The sequence below is a fragment of the Ammospiza nelsoni genome, chromosome 15 (assembly GCF_027579445.1).
Source record: "Ammospiza nelsoni isolate bAmmNel1 chromosome 15, bAmmNel1.pri, whole genome shotgun sequence".
In the NCBI taxonomy this organism is placed as follows: domain Eukaryota; kingdom Metazoa; phylum Chordata; class Aves; order Passeriformes; family Passerellidae; genus Ammospiza; species Ammospiza nelsoni.
Window position 1 is genome coordinate 18,214,580 of NC_080647.1, and position 19,127 is coordinate 18,233,706.

Genomic DNA, 19,127 nt, shown 5'->3' on the forward strand with positions numbered 1-19,127 from the left:
ATTAATCTTGGAAAATAAACTCCACATCATAATGATTTAGCAAACTTGCTCATGAATCTGCCAGACAGTATTAACTATCACAAGACTGGCCAGAAGCTCACAGGCTTTAAATCCTGACTCCTTCCTCTGGAATGCTCTGGGCAGCAGGGGAGGAATTCCATTAACAAGTATCTTGTACAGAAACCTTCCTCTGGTGTAGCCTGAAATAGTGATAGTCCAAAACATAAGAAAAAGGTATTTCAGGCTGAATAGGCAACAGAAAACAATTTCAGTCTTGTCCTAACTTAGGCAATTGTTTCTTTCCCTCGGTGCTGTGGAAAGGCTGCAAGAGGCACACGGAGCTGATCAATCAGTCAATGCCACACACGGTGTCTAATGGAGGCTGGTGCTTGTTCTCACAGAGAACATTTATCTGCAGCACCTCCTCAAAAACACCTGATGGCAAAGCTCTCAGCAGCAAGGATGAGCTCCTTCCATCGCTGCACAGCAGCTGCTCCCCTTCCCACTGCTGCTGAGAACTCCAGAACCAGCCCCAACAGACCACACTCCAGTGAGGATGGATCCAGTGCCCCTTTCCAGGCAATCTTCATGATTGTGGAGAGATCTGTTCATAAAGTATTCAAGAATCAACAATCACAAGCTCTGAAAATCCCAGGCTCTGTGCACTGCTTGGGCAGGATAATAAACAGGACCAAAGGAACAGAGCCAGCCTGTGAACAAACCTGTGATCAAATCTCTAACCCTAGAGATTAATAATTTCTTCATTTCTCTCATTCTAATTCTCTCATTTATCCCTGGATAAATTGGAACTGTTGGAACCCTGGATGCTGAGAATTTTAGACTTTCTGTGCTGACAGGCACAGACCCCCAAGAGAATACTACATTTGACATGAGGAGAAGGGTTCCAAAATGGAATGATAGCACTCGGATTGTGGGTGTGGAGTTTGAATAGAAATGTGTGATATCACAGGGTGGAAAACTTGGAGTTTAAAGTTTTTGAATATAAATAATAAATAAATAAATAAACAAATAATTAAATAAATAATGTGCATTCTTTCCTTACACACGCTAAACACAATTTCCCCCTCCTATCTCCCCAGTTTTGACTCAGAAAACATTATGAGCTATTTTTAACAGCTACTGCCAAGGGAATGCTCTACCAGCCTTGTGCTTCCAGAGGACAATCCATGGGTTTGGACATTTCTGACTGAGCTGTGATTCTCCATTCATTTCTCCATTTCTCCTCCTGGGATGCAGCAGGAGCTGCCCTGTCTCCAGGGAGGCTCCTGAGCTGCTCAGCACTGGATGTGAAGATAAAGGTGCTGCCCAGGAGCTCCTGAAGGAGCAGTGAGGAGATAATGGAATCCTCCAAGTGCCTCTGGAGATGAGATGGCCCCAGAGGTTATTGCTGGGGAAATGCAGGAGGGGGGAAGCAGCAGCACAGGAGGAAACACCATGGTCTGGCCTTGAGCTGAGCAAGGGAAAGGCAACAGCACAAAGCTCCTGTCTGCCACTTCCACTGTCACTGGAGAAGGAATTCAATAATGACTCCAGAAGAAATGGATCATCTTTCTCCCAGTGCTTTCCTTCAAAAGAAGGACCATTCCTTACTTGTTGGCCACGAACTCCACACTGGTACTCTGAATTTATGAGAGACTTTATTCCCCTCACAAACATCTCATGAGCAGCACATGCCTGGACATGGAGGACTTTGTCCACAGCTGGTTCCAAAAAGTTCAGTCCCCAGATCAACAACTGTAACTGGATAATTTCATTTTTAATGGGCTCAGCATTTCCTATTATCATTCTCCCTTCTTCCTGCCAACATTCAGTGAATGGATATTATTTCTCAACTGACTAAATTTTAACACCCATAATATGGGAAGCACAATAATTATTTGATCCATGGCTATTTTATCACAGCTTTTAAACAATAAAAGACACTACTCAGCTCCTTAGTGAAGCATGGCCCTCTTCAAACACCTTGCAGTGTAACTGAGCTGAAAAAAATGCAGGTACTCATCAGGCAAACAGCAGACAGCAAACAAGGACAAACCCTTGTTTTAAGGAGCTTTTAATGCACATGGACAAGAGGAAATGGAGAGAGCACAGAGGCCATGAAGGGATGTTGCTGTGTGCTCTGCTAGGGGCAGGAGCAATGCTCAGACAGGAACCTGCTGCTCCTCACACCACTGTGTCCAGCATAGTTCTGTCCTTTTCCCAGCATCTCCGTGGAGCCAAGGAAAAGATGAGATTCAGGAAAGCACTGTGAGGCTGAGGAGGGAAATGGATTGTTCCACCAGCCTGGTGCAAGTACTGCATGGCAGGAGGACAAAGCAGATCCATGCACAAAAATGGAGATTTATCTGCTGTAGAAGGAATGCTGCTCCTGCTCCTGGTTATCTCTTAAGGTCCTCACTTCAATCTTCATACAGGGCACCACCAAATGTTGATTACTTAACTTCTTTTCTGCCTCTGTCAAGGTCGGTATTTGGTGTTCAGACTCAAATATTTATTATTTATCTGCATCACAGTCCTACAACTCATGAGTCCCAAACCATTCTACTAACAAGCTACAAAATGCTTAACTATCTTTCTCTACAAGGTTGGTTAAGGCTAAACTATCCAATTAAGAAATGACACCTAGATTATTTTCACTTTTAACCCAATAACCAATCACTCACGTCCTGCAGTGCAGACTTTTTGATTCAATTGCACAAAACCACCCAAACCCATGGAGAAGGTGAAGAACAACCATCTTGCCTTATATATATTGCTATATTCTAAACCCTTAAACTCTAAGTTTTCCACCCTGTGACATTACATGCTTCTATTCAAACTCCACACCCACAATCCCAGTGCTATCAATCAATTTTGGAAGCTTCTGCACACCCTCAGGTCAATGCAGTGTTCTCCTGGGGGTCTGTGCCTGTCAGCCCAGAAAGTTTGAAATTCTCAGCATCCAGGGTTTGAACAGTTATCCAGGGATAAATGAGAGAATTAGAATGTGAGAAATGTAGAAATTATTAATCTCTAGGATATAGCTTTGTTCACAGGCTGGCTCTGTTCCTTTGGTCCTGTTTATTATCCTGCCCATGGCTCAGCCAGGGTGACCATGGGCTGCTCTGCACTGGCCAGTTCTGAATGTCACACAAGATTATTTCTTGTAGTTAAATCAGGCAAGACCAAGAAAATATAGAACCCCCCCCAAAACCCTCTCAAAACCTTATCAGTGGGGAAAGGCCAAAGAAATGCAGCTGTTTAATGTAGAAAGGCCATAACTAAAGAGGAATGTGCTGTTGGTATTCCAGTATGTGAAAGCTGCTCCTCTTTTAAGGGGGCAGGTGATCAGTTATTCTCCATTTTGATTGTGGCTTGGCTTAATTTACCACAAGGGAGAACAGGGAGAACAAGGGAGAAACTTGGGGGAAAAAAAGTTTTTTATCTAGAAGAGTAGTTAAACCCTAGAACAGACAAAACAGGGAAGTCTTGGGACGGCATTCCTGGGGGATTTTCAAAAGGTTAGACAAACATCCATCAGAGATGATCTGAGTGTGCTTAATCCTGCACAGGGAATAGGGAATAGCTGCTCTCCCGGGCTCCTGCAGCTGGATGGAGTGAGAGGAGCTGCCAGATGGGGCAGGGCTGGGAGCAGTGGGATGAGCAGGACCTGGGGCAGAGTGGGGCCAGCAGCAGAGCAGCAGTGGCACAGACCTGCAGCCTCTGCAGAGCACCCAGCCTGCCTGCCTGCCTCTGAAGGAAATTGATGCATCTGGGTCATTTGCACTTATTTGTCTAAATATGATCTTTTTTTACCCTACAGCTTCTACGATTTCCTTTTCTTCCCCTCGCTGAGGTTAATTAAGCTCTTCTGAATAATGCTCTGCAGTCTGTTCACGTAATCTGTACTGAGGATTCACAGGGAGAAGATGAAGCCAAAAAAAGTGGTTTGACAGGAGCACAAAGCAAAGTTCTGACACGTTACATAAGCCCCCACAGCTCTGCTCTCGGGTGCTGGGTTTTGTGGCCATGCTTGGGGCTGGCCCTGCCTTGGGGCCTGCCTGGGCCACCCCCTCTGTCCCCACCCCACCACTGTCCCCTCCTGGAAGGGGGAAGGTAAATTCATGTAACTGTGCTTAGAAAGAAATAAATCTTTGTGGCCATCAAGAGGAAAGCAAGGCTGAGCTTTATTGGAAAATCTGGACACTGGAAAGGGCTCCCACTGGAGGTGAGGCCCCCCCAGCCCAGGGCAGAGCAGGACAACGGCCCAGGACAGGGATGTCCCTCATGGCTCCAATGCCCTCCCTGGCCCAGGACAGGGATGTTCCTCATGGCTCCAGGGCACTGCTGATGTTGTGTAAAGCTGCTGGGGATGGAGGGATGATCCCTCCAGCAGCACAGAGCACCCAAGGGGGAAATGAGCTCCTGAGGGGACCTGGCCTGGTCCCAGAGCTCCATCCCATGTGTGCAGCATTCCAGGAGTTCCACATTCCCCCATTACCTCCTGACTGTGGGGTGTACAGGGGTGCATGGGGAGGCCTCAGGCATGGGTTTGGATTTAGGATGGTGTCTTTTCTCAGGAGCTGTGGTTTACCCTGTGCTGGGTCACACTCCACTTCTCATGCATAGAACAAATCATCTGTGAAGCACAAATAGGGAAAGAGCCATTTCCAGCCTGAGTCATCAGATCCCTCTTAGGAGCTGACAGGACAGGAGATGCCAGCCCCAGAATCATCCATTACAAGCTCCTCACTGCATATGTGGGTTATTGGTGCTCCTGTTTATCAAACCCTGCATATTCCACTGCCAAAGGAGTCTCACAATGACTCGAGGAGGGATTATGTGCTCTGAGGGCATGGATGCAGCCAGGCTCTGGGAGGGCAGCCCCTGGGGCTCTAGGTGAAATGACATTTCTCCCTCAGCCCTTCCCCATCTCTACCACGGGATAATGATGTTTATTTATTGTACAGATCAATGGGGAGCTCTAAGTAACCAGTGAGACACACTGGAGGGCTCTGGTGGTGGATCTCTAACAGCTCAGAGCTGTGTGGGAACAGCTCAGCATTCCCCATGCCTTGGGATCAGAGCTGCCAGGGCCCAGGGAAGCAGGGGAGGCCTGTGGGCAGCACAGCACAGCCCCTCCAGCCTGAGGGGCACAGAGAGGAGGAGGAACAGGCAGCACGGTGGCTCTTCCAACAGGGATCATCCCTCCATCCTCAGCAGCTTTACACAACATCAGCAGTGCCCCGGAGCCATGAGGGACATCCCTGTCCTGGGCCAGGGAGGGCACTGGAGCCATGAGGGACATCCCTGTCCTGGGCCAGGAGGGGCATTGGAGCCATGAGGGACATCCCTGTCCTGGCCCAGGGAGGGCACTGGAGCCATGAGGGACATCCCTGTCCTGGGCCATTGTCCTGCTCTGCCCTGGCCTGGGGTGGCCTCACCTCCAGTGCTTGGGCAGTTTTGGGCACAACAATATAAAAAAGACATTTAGCCATTGGAGAGAACCCAGAGGAGGCCACGAGGATGGGAAAGGCTCTGGAGGGGCCTGGAGGAGCAGCTGAGGGCCCTTGGATTGTTCAGCTGGAGGAGACTGAGGGGAGACCTCAGTGATGTCTCTGCCATCCTCCCAAGGGGCAGCAGAGGGACAGCTCTGATCTCCTCACTGGTGACCAGGGACAGCACCCAGGGCATGGCCAGAGCTGGGCCAGGGCAGGGTTAGGCTGGAGGTCAGGAAAGGTTCTGTCCCCAGAGGGTGCTGGCACTGCCCAGGGAATGGGCACAGCCCTGAGGCTGCCAGAGCTACAGGAGGGTTTGGACAGCACTGCCAGGGATGCCCAGGGTGGGGCTGTTGGGGGTCTGGGCAGGGACGAAAAGCAGCAACCCCTGCAGATCACCTCAGCAGAGATGAGTGTCCCCTGTGCCCAGGGGACAACAGCCAGCCAAGGATGAGGCTGGCACAGCCCCACCCTGGCCAGCCCTGCCCTGGGAGCAGTTGCCATGGAATGGGTGATGACAGTGAACAGTTGGGGCTGGAATTAGGCAAGGACTAAGCCAGGGCTCCCAGCACCTGCACCCAAATGCCAGCTCAAGCTCTGGGAAAGGCAGAGGCTGGGAAGAGGATGAGTTGCTTTTTCACTGAGTTCAGGGTGGGTCTTAGACCCCTCTCTGTGATTTCCCACTGCTCTGCAGAGCAGAGGAGCAGAGTTATCCAGTGTACTCCTGCAATTTGTCCTGATTTCCCTGCTGGCCTGCTCTGTCTCTGCCCTGTGCCCAGGCTGCCGTGGGCAATGAGAGCATGGCATGCTGCCACTCTGCCATGTCCTGGGTAGCTTTAGTCATGAAGGCTTTCAACCTTCTTTGACTTTTAAAAAAAAGATTCTGAGCCTACATTTTTAAAGTCTAAGTTACCTTACAGAGAGCCTTTGACGAAAGCAGCCTAGCCTGCTCTCCATGAACACCAAGGGGATAATTTTCTGTAGCACTTGTACATTTAATTTAACCCTACAGTGGCTGAGTGCTCAGATGGGACAGTAACAGTGACACATGGTGGAGCTCAGTGCACCACATTGGGCCTTCAGTCCAAATGAGACCCTAAAGCTCAATGAACCCTTTGGAGTGTTTTTTGCCCTAAATATTCTTGATATCAGGAAATAAATCCAAGCTCTGCTAAGAGTCTGGATGCCAGAGCTTTGCTCTGAGCCCTTGGACACAGCATCTAATGGCATCACCAAAAGCCATCAGGGGTTTCAACAGCACAGGGCACCCATGGAGGAAATGAGCTCCTGAGGGGACCTGGCCTGGTCCCAGAGCTCCATCCTATGGGTGCAGCATTCATGAGGGCTCTGATGGTGGATCTCTAACAGCTCAAAGCCCTGTGGGCTGGGCTGAGGGAAATGGGTTCTGCTCAGCCCAGCCAGGAATGAGGTAAAGGATGGATCCTATCGGGGACAGGGGGATGCCACCACCACCTCCCCAAAACCCTCTCAGCCACTCACCTCCCACCCCAAACCTGCCTGGGGAGTTTGGGAGTGTCCCTGGGGAGCTGAGCTGCTGGATCTTGGTAACTCGTCCTGCACAAGGCAGGGGAGGGAGGTTGGCACATCCCTGACCAGCTCTTCAGCACATCCCTGCCCAGTTATTCAGCACTGTCTGGATCCTGAGCAGGAAGGAGACGTTGGACTCATCCTCAGCAGCTCCGTGGAGCTGCACTGTGGGATCCCAGAGTGTCAGTACTCAGGACATCCCTCTGGGTGTCCAGGATGGCCAGGACCCCTGCCAGGGGGCTCAGAGACCCTGGCACACAGCCCAGAACATTTGGGGGTTTGATTATGACCTGTGGAGCAAATTGCCAGCTTTGTATGAAGACCTGAAAGCCACAGAAGTTTAAGTAGTGTAATAATAAAATTATCACTAGGTGAAAAAGTAGATTTTGGGGTTTTTACAATAGGGGTTTTGGGGACAAGATTGAGCGACTTGGGCATGTCCAGCCTTTCTCCTTCTTCTCTACCTCCATCTTCTGCTGTGATGGTGGCACTCACAGATTGGTTTAGAGCAGAAGCTCACTGTCTAACACAGGTGATGGGTATTGGAAAGTAATTGTAAACATTGTACACGTAGTTTTTAGTATAAAGCCATAACACTGCCCTGGGGGCAGGCAGAGTGCCTGGAACTGTCCTGCTGGATGGACCTTGGCAGGACAGGAGAAAAATTTTTATAGATGAGATACAATAAACAACCTTGAGAGCGAGAAATGAAGAGCCCTGACTCCTTCTTCCTTCTTCGAACATGTGGGACAAAACAGAGACTGTTCATGTATCTCAGGGCTGCAATAAACTGCAGAACTGCCGAGACCAGAGGGGAGGGCTGGGGCTCACAGCGTTTGTGGCAATGCTGTTCTCACTCCATGGATTCAGTGGAGCAGCAATGGCATTCTGGTACCTTCTTCCACCCTTGTTCAATCCCTCTGGCTGCAGAGCAGCCCAGTGAGGGCCTTTCCAAAGGACTGATGGCAGGAGGAGATGTGGAGGGATGTGCCCCCTCTTGAAGGAGTGACCAAATTATCCTTTGTCTGCTTAAAAAGGAAAAAAGCCCAGAAGTTTCTCTCCTCAATTGGGTAAAAAGACACCTCATAGGACCTGGGGAACTTCACCTCAAACTTGAGGAGAGCCAATTGGACAAAAGCCAAAAAGCCCTGCCTGGTTAATTTTCTAGAAAAAGAAGAGAACAAAGGAACTAATGGCTTTTGTGAGGTGTTTTACCAGGAGCAAGAACCTCTTGAGCCTGGCTCAGTTTTTCTCTGTAAAGAGCTTTGTTATTTTGCCTTTTATTAAAACTTTTCTGTTTCCAACAGTACTACAGAAGCCATCCTGCTGATTTTATGCCATCTGAGCTATCTCAGGTGTGATACAGATCTCCAGGAGCTTATGAGACCTGGCTGGAGGAGACCATATATCAGAGCTGGGAAACCCTTGTGCAGCCAGGTCACTACTCTGCTGCTCCCAGGGGCTTCACATGGGGCTGATGAAAGGCCACAGCAGCAGCAGGGGTTTTCAGATCTGCAGGTTGGCCTGCGGGCCAAATTTACACCCACTGCCATTCCAGGAGGGGAAAATGAAGCACAGAGCGTTTTGCAGAACATCCTGCCAGTCTGTATGGTCACAGGGGGCTAAAACAAAGACTGGATCTGGCACTCAGTGCCATGGATTAGTGGAGGTGTTAGGGCATGAGTTGGACTAGATGATCTTTAAGGTCTCTTCCAATGCAGTCATTCTGAGAATTCTTTGAATTCTGTGAATTCTGTGAACCTGATCCCTGCCCAGACAACCACAGAGAGGTGGAGAACTCCAAATTCAGCCCTTTCTGGATTTTAGGACCCCTCCTGCTGGCTCCTCCAGTCCCTTTGGATCCTGCTCTTCCCCCTCTGCTCCCCTAGGCAGTGGAAGGGCAGCAGGTTCCAGGTCAGCACTGAGCTCCCTGTGACACTGTGGGACATTGTGTCATGGGCCCCTGTGGCACTGTGACCCAAGGCCATGGGACATTGTCATGGGCCCCTGTGGCACTGCTCAGGCCATGTCACCTGCACAGCCCTGCAAGGGCTCACCCAACAATTCCAGGCTGTGGGACCATTCACAGCAATGTTTTCTTCCCTCAGTATCCCTGCCTGAAAGCTGCAGTGCTGTTTCATATTTGGTTTTAAATGCTGGACTTGCCTTCCTTGGCTGTCTGCTGGCCAAGGGACTGGTGAAGCACCCAAAGTCCCTTCCATGGCCTGTGGTCCCACAGAAACCTCCTGCCTGCAGACAGCCCCAGATGGACAAGAGCACAGGGGTCTGTCAGCAGGGCTGGGGCAGCCCTGCTCTCTGAAAACTTCATTTCACACTTTGTGACCAAGCCACTGTGCGGTTCTCTTTGGTTGTCTCCATGCCCACCTGTCGCACACATTTCTCCACAGAAATCCTTCCTTTCATATTTCTGTGTCTTCGGGAGCCAGAGGCCCCCGAAGAGAAGGTAAACAATTATTATCAGCTGCTGTGGAATGCAATAGGATTCACCTTGATTGGCTCATTTTCTATGTTTATAATTAAGAGCCAATCACCAGTTCAAGCCAGGGGACTGAGTCCTTGGCCACAACTTTGTTGTGGGTTCTTTTCTATCTCTTCTCAGCTTAGCTAGCTGCTCTGCAAACCTCTCTCTATATTCTTTTTAGTATAATTATAATGTATTATATCATATATTAATAAATTCAGCCTTCTGATCAAGATACAAGATTCACCGTCTCTCTCTCACCAACTGCGACCCACACAGGTCGCGGTAATACCCACCCTATGGAATCATGGAATGTCCTGGGCTGGAAGGGACCCCCAAGGATCCTCAGAGCCCAGCTCCTGGCCTTGCACAGGACACCCAGGAATTCCCCCAGCTCCAGCAGCAGGCTCTGCCTGTCAGGTCAGCACTGAGTCTCTCCTGAGCTGCTGCAACCCACCCTGGCCCATTTCCCCACTGCTGCAGGCTGGACCCAGGCCTGCCCCAAAACCTGCATTTTGTGGAGATCTGTGTTACTGGGAGAAAAAGAGAAGAGCTGGGAGGTGCTGATGAAGTCAAAAACCCACTTAAAGTAATAAGAGCTGTCCCAGGGCTGCTGTGTGTTTGCAAACAAGGTTTTTGGCTGCTCCCACAGGCCCTCTTTAGCCTGTAATAAAAGCAGGGCCGTTGTTGTGGTGCAAAATTCACCTCAGAGTTTCCAGCAGCAGCTACATGGGAGCTAAACCCTCTTCCACTGAAAGCACTCAGAAATGTCTCTTTTATCTTCCCATTTGGAAACCTGGACTGCAATGGAGCCTGACAGGATTATTTTATTTACTCCATCTCCTGTAGCACCGCTATTTCTGGCTGCCTGTCTGGCTGCTGCTATTACACTGGTCTCATTTTGCTTCCATCCAACCTGCTCTGCTCAGGCAGCTCAAGGGAAGACAGCAACAGCAATAAACCACAAGCTGGAGCTTGCATTGCCTCCTGATTACAAGAGACACATAAAAAGCACAAATGAAAACTAAATGTGTTTCATGCAGTCACTGATCTTTCTGCACTGTCAGAAAACACTAAAGGGGCCCCATCGAGGACTGCTCAGCTATTGGTGAAAGAAAAGTGGAATTTAGAGCAGTAACTCTGTTAACCCTTCCTACTTCAAACTGCAATTCCCAGCCTCATGCCACGGTGCCCTGGAGCCCATTGGGGGAATTCAAATTATTACCCAGAACAGAAAAAAGAAGATCCTCATCTGCTAAGAACCTCAAGCATCCCCAAGTGATCATAATTAATGCTGTGTGGCACAGGCCTGGATGTTAAGTAGCATGATTTGCAAATCTAAAGCATCTCCATGTCAAACTCTCTCAACTTCAGGGTGATAAGGAAAGTGGACCCTGTGCCTTTAAGGCAACATCTTTTAGTGTTACCATCATCCAGGATTGCCTTCATTTCTTGGTAACTGCGGCCAGCATCCCAGAATAGGCATTTTTGTCCTGATTATGCACATATGGCAAGGCACACTGAGGCACTGCTTGTTCCTGCCCAGCCTATTCCCTTCTGCCTTCCCAAGAGGCAGCTCTGAATTAGGGTCTCCAACCAGAGAAAGGCACCACCTTGTCCTCATGCCCACAGCAGTGTCCCAGCCTCAGGAAACATCCATGGGAGAGTTCCACATTGGTCCAACAGCTAAAAGTTACCTGGCTTTGCAAGGAAAACCTGGATCCTGAGCTTTCCCAGTGCCTGTGGATCAGGACTGGTGTTTCAGCACTCAGTTTGTGGAACCCTGGAACAGCTGACAAGGCCATTTCACCTGATCAATCTCCTCACAGCCTGGCACCAGGACAGCATTCAGTGGTGATGTTAGGAAGTGACCAGTGGCAAAATCTAAGCCAAAGAGACTTATCTGTAAAGCTTGGAAACTATTTTTTTGTGAAAATGATCCCACACAAGTTGCTCTGCAAGGTGTTTGCCAGCAGGGAAAGGTGCCTGCCACACTGTCAGCTTCTCCCTGGAAACCTCAGTGCAGCTTTCCTGCTTGGAACAAAGACTTCAGTACACCCACAGTGGTGGAAATAACATCTGCCAAGCACATCTGAGTCCAGCCCTGGGTAATTCTCATTTCCCAAGCCAGGTCTCTGTCTGAAGGTGTGCTGGTCATGGAAATGCATCCAGGAATTCCCACTCTTGCAGCAGGTGGCAAAAGCAGGCAACAACCAGGTGATAATGTCAGGAATGATCACCCTGAGAGTTATTCCCCCTCACAGAAATGCCCTGGCCAGGCGTCCAGCAAAAAAAAAGCCCTGAAACCTTGAAATATTTCCAGACACCAAGAGAAAGGAGTGGCAAAGCCTCTGGAGAGCAAGGCCCGAGCAGAACAGATGGGATTTGTTGAACATGTGTTACCTGCAGCTGGACACTGGGAACACTGCACCAGCAGTGTCCCTTCCTCAGCCAGGGAACATGGATGGGCCAGCAGGGAGACCCCTCATCCCACCCTGCAGGAACTGTGAGCAGGAACCTGCAGGGTGAGCCCAGGGGGAAAAGGTCTGGGGACAATGGAGCTCACAGGGAGTGCCAGCAGCAGAATTGTCACAGATTGATATCAATTGTCACAGTTTGATATAAACTCTGTCCCAGCAGAACTCCTGTATCACCTCCCCACCCACAGGATCCATCTGAATCACCAGGGGATGCAAACAGGTGAGGAAGGAGATGAGGATGTGCAGGTAACTGCAATGGAGATCTGGAGGAGAGAGGGATCCTGTCTGAAATCTGTGTTTGCCTCCTAAAGCCACTCAGGATATCTCCCATGCCTTCATCAAACTGAAGTCTGTGGCATATTTAAATAAAGAATCAGATCCTTATTTCTATTAAAAATCTCTTTGGGCCAACAAAGAGATAAAAATCACCATAATAATTTTTTTAAAAGTATTTTTTATATAGACTGTGTCATGATGAGGGATATATCACACCTATTAATAATCTCCTTCACCTGAAGAAAACCCACAAATGGAGATTTTCAGAAGATTCACTGAAATGTGCCATCCTAAATGGTTCCAAAGCTGCTCTCAGGGGTGTGTGGATCATATTCCACCCCTCAGTTTTAGAGCAGAGGATAAGGAAGGCTGGCCCCAGGTTGCCAAACCTCGAGGTAAATGGTGCCTCCCTGAGGGGCCCAGCCCTGAAGCAGAGCTGATCCTTACTCTGTCAGGGGATCTGTCAGGGGGTCAAGACAGCACAGACTATACACCACTCACATTTACTTTATACATGGGATGTGTGGTCCCAAAATGGAGCTAAAACTCCTCTTAACTCCAGATTTGGACACTCATTCAGGATAAAGGGAAGCGTGATCAGGATGGAAGAGCCCAGCTGGAGCCTCATCTCCCCTCCCAGCCCAAGGCTGGAAAGCAGCAGCTGCAGTTTGATGCTGGGCACAGACACAGAGTGAGAACTGCAGTGGGGTCTGAGCCTGTGCCCAGGGGTCACCAGAGGAGCTGCCCTGTGCCCTGGCACCCCAGAGCTGGGCACACACAGCACAAGGCCCTGGCACATGGAGCCAGTGGTGTCAGGAAGGGCCAGAGCCCCGCACAACCCACAGGGGTTCCAGGCAGCACCTCCACACTCCCAAAATGCCTTTGCCATGCAGAAGGGAGGAGGACAGCGAACCACTGGCACTGGCTGGACTCTGATGAACCCCCCAGGCCCCCAGCAGCCTGCTGTGAACTGCTGACCACTCTCCACTCCTGCTGATGACCACGGGAATCCCAGCCTGATTTTCCCAGAGTTAAGGGAATGCTCAATACTTCTCTGCAACAGACCCAGTGCAAGGCAGAGCGGATGCTGCCATCTGAATGGGAATTCAGGGTCCCAGGCAAAGAGCAGGAGGGCAGCACTAGGAAGGGAAGCAGCTGTGCCCCCAGGCTCACTGCAGCTCTCCCTGCTGCTCTGTGCCTGTTCCTGCACAGGGCTGGGCCAGGAGGGAAAGGGACAGCAATGAGGGGGGAAACAAGCAGGCATTCCAGAAGGCAGAACTTCAGTCAGCCATGACTCAGGAGAAGCCAGTGCCACCCACTGCAGTGCCCGGGCTGTGGAGGGGCAGCGATGCTGTGCTGAGTCAGGAGCCACCCATGTGCCCACCCACGGTGCCAGGGCCTCCTGGGGGGTGCCAGGCTCAGCCTGCCCTGAGCCCAGGGGCTGGGACAGGAACACAGCCCTGTGCTGCCCCAGGGACACCCCCTGCACAGCTTTGTGTGGCTGCAGGAGTGACAGCACACCCTGACCTGTCACAGCCAGCCCTGAGGAGCTCTGTCCCTTCCTGTCACACAGGGGTGGTGGCAGTGAGCTGGGGTCACCTCAGTGGGACACCAGAGCTGCTGTTGGACAGTTTCTGTGGATCACAGCTCACCTGCTGCTACAAACACCACAGCACAGCATCCTGCATTGCCCTCCCTCCTCCCCCATGGGCTCCTGTAAAATCCCAGCACAGCACAGACAGGAGGATAAGGCTTGAAAAGCCTCTCCCCAAGCACCAGCACAGACACCCAGCACAGCCTGGCTGCTGCTCATTACCATCTCAATGCAGCAATTGGGCTGTCAGCCCCAGTGCCAGGTTTTGTAGTTCATACAGGAATTGCAGGGCTATCTAATCCCAGATCATACACTGCAGCCAAAACCTAAAACGAGAAGGGAGGCAGCGAGCCAAACCAGGGGCACATGAGATAAAGGCATGAAAAGAGCAAGTGGAGGCTGGATTTGCTATGAGCACAAAAATCCCTCTATCACAGAGTGCTCCCCACCCTGAGCATGCAGATTGTCCTTCCTCAGGGCTCTCCACATCCTCCTCTGCACGTGCAGCCAACAGCCACTCTGCACTGGCAAGCCTGCCCACAGCATGCCCTTAGCTGTGTCCTTACCTTCTTGCAGAGAACCATCTGGTGATCAAAGAGAAAGAAAACTCGCTGCTGGTTCCGTCCATAAGGCTGGTAAATCCAGGACATCTCTCCCGTGTAGATCAGCTCCGAGCTGCGGTCCAAGATATCGTCCCCCTGGAGGGCACAGGGAACCAGCCTGAGTAACTGCACTGACAAGTCTGGCTTTGTACAATGGGCAGAAGCAGCAATTTTGTAAGATTTTGGCCCTTCTGCAGCTCTCAAAGGCACCCCATCTGATTTCAGACCAGAAACTGGGATTGGGGATAATTCTGAAGGAAGGGGAATAAATGAAGGAGGTGTGGATGCTTGAAACGGGGTCACTACAGCTCCCACTGCAATGGGGAAAGAGCTGCCCCAGACACTGCCCCCACTCCCCTCTCCAGGTCCCCCCAGACCTTGGATCTTGCTGCAGGTGCTGGTGGCATCAGGAAAACAAAACCCTTTCCTCCTCAAAGCCCACCCCAGAAACACTTTGAATTCAGGACACCAAATTCCCTGCACGCCCTCCTTTAGAAGAGCATCCCAAAGCACTTCCCCTCCTGAAATCTCCAGCCAGCTACAAAAGCCTGGGACACACTGGGGCAGCAGTTCCCCACCTCTGAAGCTGCCAGAACTCAGCCCTCTGGATTGCTGCCTCTCTTCTCACTCATGCAGGCACTGCCAGTCCCTTCTCCCACAGCTCATTAGAGCTCCCCACCTCCAAAATCCTGTCAGGACCACCCTGGTTCCTGTGGCAGCCCCAGCCCCCTGGCTGGCCAGGCCTCCCTGCTGGCTGCCAGAGTGCCCTCACCCTTCCCTGCCTCCGGCTAATGCTTGTTTTCCTCTCCCGAGTTTTTTTTAAGGATTCATGAGCAGATGGTCTTGAAAACACAGTGCTCTCTCTCCCACTCTCTGAGAGAACAAATGCAGTCACCCTCCACTAATTGGAATGAGCTGGACTTTTTAAAAAGTTAATTAAAATCTATTTATTAAAAATGGGTGAATTCACCACCACCTGCCCTGTGGGCATCTCAGCAGAGCACTGTGGAAGGAGGTGGGACGGCTCCAGCTGAAAGGTGAGGCAGCACTCAGGAGCAGCACTCAGCAGCAGCACTCAGGAGCAAGACTGAGAAGAACTCTTTTTTTTTTTCTTTTTGGCTGCAAACTACTGCAGTTCTGGCTTTGATGCCAAGCTGGAACCGATTTCTGGGTCGAGAGCATCCCAAAAATCCCAGCAAACAGCTTGTGGAGGCTCAGCCAGCTATGGGGGGCACCTAGCTAGACACACACTTGTGGTGCTGCTCTCACTTGCAGGTGCCAAGGCAGCCAGGAGTGCCCCCCCTTCCTGGTTCCGTGGTGAGGATTTCAAACTGCTGCTCAGGTAAATGTGTAATTAACCTCTCAGCATTGATTGGGAGCGACCGCCTGTGTCCCCGGGCCCTGTGACAGCAGCAGCTTCATTAAGTCACTGCATCACCAAGCTGCAGCACAGACTCCAAATGGCCTTAGCCAGGGCTTTATGCACCTCCCTGCCTCCCTCCTGTGCCTGTGCTGCCCCAGGGGCTAAGGAGGGATGGACACAGAGGGTCAATGCCCCCAGGGATGGGCTGTGACCACCCAGAGCCTCAGCAGGGTCACACTTCAGCCTGGTCACAGCCTGGGCACCGAGTGCTGCTGCCACAGCTCAGGGGGACACGATCCCTAGAACTCCAGAAACCTCTGCAGGAAACACACCAGCCCCAGAAACTGTGAGATTTCCTGGCTACACATGAGCTTACATGAAGAAGATTCCCACAAGCCTATGGATGGGAGCTTTAGGAGAGGGGGTGAGCTTAGGAGAGGCTGGCTGCTAAAAATAGAAAGTCAGCTTTGTCTTTTACTCCTGTGGTAGCATCTGAAGCCTGAGGACACACAGAGGGCTCTGTAAACACTTCTACTTGATTAGCTGAATCCAAACTGTGTAGTCCCTGCAAGCAACATAACCCAAAAACATCCAGATCCAAAATGATGGGATTTGTATTGCATTTCTTATGTGGGGAAAACAATTTCTATACCCAGTCTCTAGGCCAGAAATAGCTGATTTCCCACTTGGGGTGAGCAAACTGGGAAATACAGATTGCACAGAGTTTGGGACTGGCACGTGGCTGTCAGGAGCAGCGTGTCCAAGGTCCTGCCCTGCTCCTCCAGCCTGGGCTGCTGTGCCAATTCCCACAGAGGAGCTTCAGGGCACGTCCTCTGAGCCTCCACAGGCTTTTCTTGTCCTGACACAGTTGTAGCTCTCTGAAGAGCACAAATTGTCTCCTCCTGGTCCCCACTGAGGGCTCAGGGGGCAGTTGCAGGGTGGGGACAAAGAGGGACACTGGCTGCCCCAGCACGCCTCGATCCCTGCTCCAGACAGACGTCCCCAAACGTCTGTCCCAGTCCCACGCCTCCAAATCTCTACAGAACCAGGAAAAAATTTCCTTTTTCTTCTCCATTTTTTTCCAACTCCTACAGAGGCTGGATCATCCTTCTGCAAGTTAAGACAAACCTGCTGAAAAAGGAAGAGGCTGAACTTTGAGTTGCTCTGAACTGGCATACATTCAGCAGAGCACAGCAGCAGAGTGGCAAAGAGAAGCCCTGACTCCCGACACCTTTTCCAACCTGACTTTTGTCCCATAAGCCTCCAAAAACCCCCTCAGCCCTCCCCAGACACATGCAGGGTTTTCAGAGCACATCCTGCAGCACCCAGAGGGCAGCCAAAGAAAGCTGACTCCCAGAGCCAGGCAGAGCCCCTGTGTGCAGCACTGGGAGCACAAGGCCCCAGCTCTGGGCGGGCTGTGAGCCCCCTGGAGCCCGCAGTGACACACTGAGTCCCCAGGCCACTCCTGGCTGTGACAGCTCAGGGTCAGCTCTGCTGCTGCTGCTGCCTGGAAAGATGTGGATGCTCCCCAGTGCTGCTGCCCTGGCCATGCCCTGTGATGGGCAGCTGGCAGGAACACAGAGCTTGGAGAGTGCCATGAAATAAATGGGAGCAGCAGGGCAGCAAGGCAGGGCTGGCTCTGAGAGCTGTCCCCCTTCCCAGACACCTCCTTGGGCTCAGGAATGCCCAGAGCCCCCCAAGCTGCCCCCTGCCCACCCCAGCCCTGCCCTGCTGGGCACCAGGAGGGATCTGTGCCCTCTCCAGCTCCCAGGGAGCCAGCAGGGCTCTCTCGTGCCTGACACTGCTGTTCTGCAATTAGAGACTGACAGGCTGATTAGCACCCGGGGCTGCACTGAGATCACACAAAGGAACGGCAGTGAAATGTTGTCCTTTTCAACAAGCTCAGTTCTGATACCTTCTGTTGCTGGGGGGAACGAAATAAAAGAAGGAGAAAAAAGAAGGCTCCATTTCAGTCCCTGCCATGGTGCTTTTTTCCCAGGAGGATTTCTCATCAGGCTGCCCTCACTTTGGTGTTCCAGGCAGCTTCTCTTCGTGGCACTCTTGGATCCACTGATGCAGTAGCAGGCTCAGGCCAGTGATTATAGATTACATAATTAAGGGCAGCAAATCTTGATTTAAAGGACCCGTAAATAACAGGAATGGGAAGAAATTTAAAAGGACAATGCTCATTAAATTTCTCAAATATATATATTTCTCCCTTCATGGAAATGTAATACTCTTGGTATATACTCTGCCCTATTGGCAAACCACGAGAATCTCTGGTAGAAGCATATAAATATCTACACAAACCAAAGTGATCTGTTTAAATAGCAAGTTCAAACCAGGCTGATGAGCAAGGCTTTGTCCTCTGCCAAACCTGGTTAACTGTCCCCTGTTGGATCAGGGACTTCCACAGATCTCCTCCCAGGGAATGGGAGCCAATTTTCCTCCCTCCTGTGAGAAAAAAACTGGGCTGAAAGGGAGGAAAATGCTGCTGGAGATCTGGAGATGGAGCCTGAACTGCTGCAGTGATTGCTGCTTCATTTTGTTTTGATGCAGTTCAAGAGCTGTGTGAAAAGGCATAAAATTGAGCAATTCCAGGTGTGCTGAGGCACAGACCTGTTTTCCATCCCCACACCATCCATACAGGGCACTCAGGGAGGCTGTGCTGGGCCCTGCCCATGGGAACAGAGCCCAGATCTGCCCAGGAGCAGTGGCACAGGTGGCACAGAGCTCCTCAGACTCACAGGGGAGCAGGAGAGAGGGACCAGGAGCAGAGGGAAAGGCAGGGATGTATCTCTGAGAGGTGTAAATACAGTCCTGGCTTTGTAGAAATCTCTTTTAATCCTGCTCCGTGTGTGTCTGGTCTTGTATTTGTGGGGTTTTCAGACAAAGGAAGGAATGATGTATTTGATTTTATGGTTTTGAAGGTTAATTTATTATTTTATGATACTATGTTATATTAAAGAATATTATACTAAACTATACTAAAGAATAGAGAAAGGATAATTATAGAAGGTTAGAAAGATAAGAATGAAAACTTGTGACTCTTCCAGAGTCCTGACACAGTTTGACTGTAATTGGTCATTAAGTTAAAACAATTTACATGAAATTAATGAAACAATTACTAGTCGGATAAACAATCTCCAAACACATTCCACATGTGAGCAAAACAAGGAGAAGCCAATGACATAAGAATTTGGTGTTTTTCTTCTCTGAGGCTTCTCAGCTTCCCAGGAGAAAATTCTGGCGAAGGGATTTTTCAGAAAACATGACAGTGACAC

The 19,127-nt window shown here is 50.6% G+C and overlaps 1 protein-coding gene across 4 annotated transcripts in view; it reads right to left on the bottom strand.

The window, feature by feature from the left end:
• ARHGEF9 (Cdc42 guanine nucleotide exchange factor 9) overlaps positions 1-19,127 on the bottom strand; it is a 204,119-nt gene that overhangs the window by 15,888 nt on the left and 169,104 nt on the right. For all 4 annotated transcript variants that reach the window (XM_059483115.1, XM_059483114.1, XM_059483116.1 and 1 more), the window contains one exon: positions 14,445-14,576. In XM_059483115.1, the coding sequence (XP_059339098.1) occupies positions 14,445-14,576 (132 nt within the window). The remainder of the gene's footprint in view (positions 1-14,444; positions 14,577-19,127) is intronic.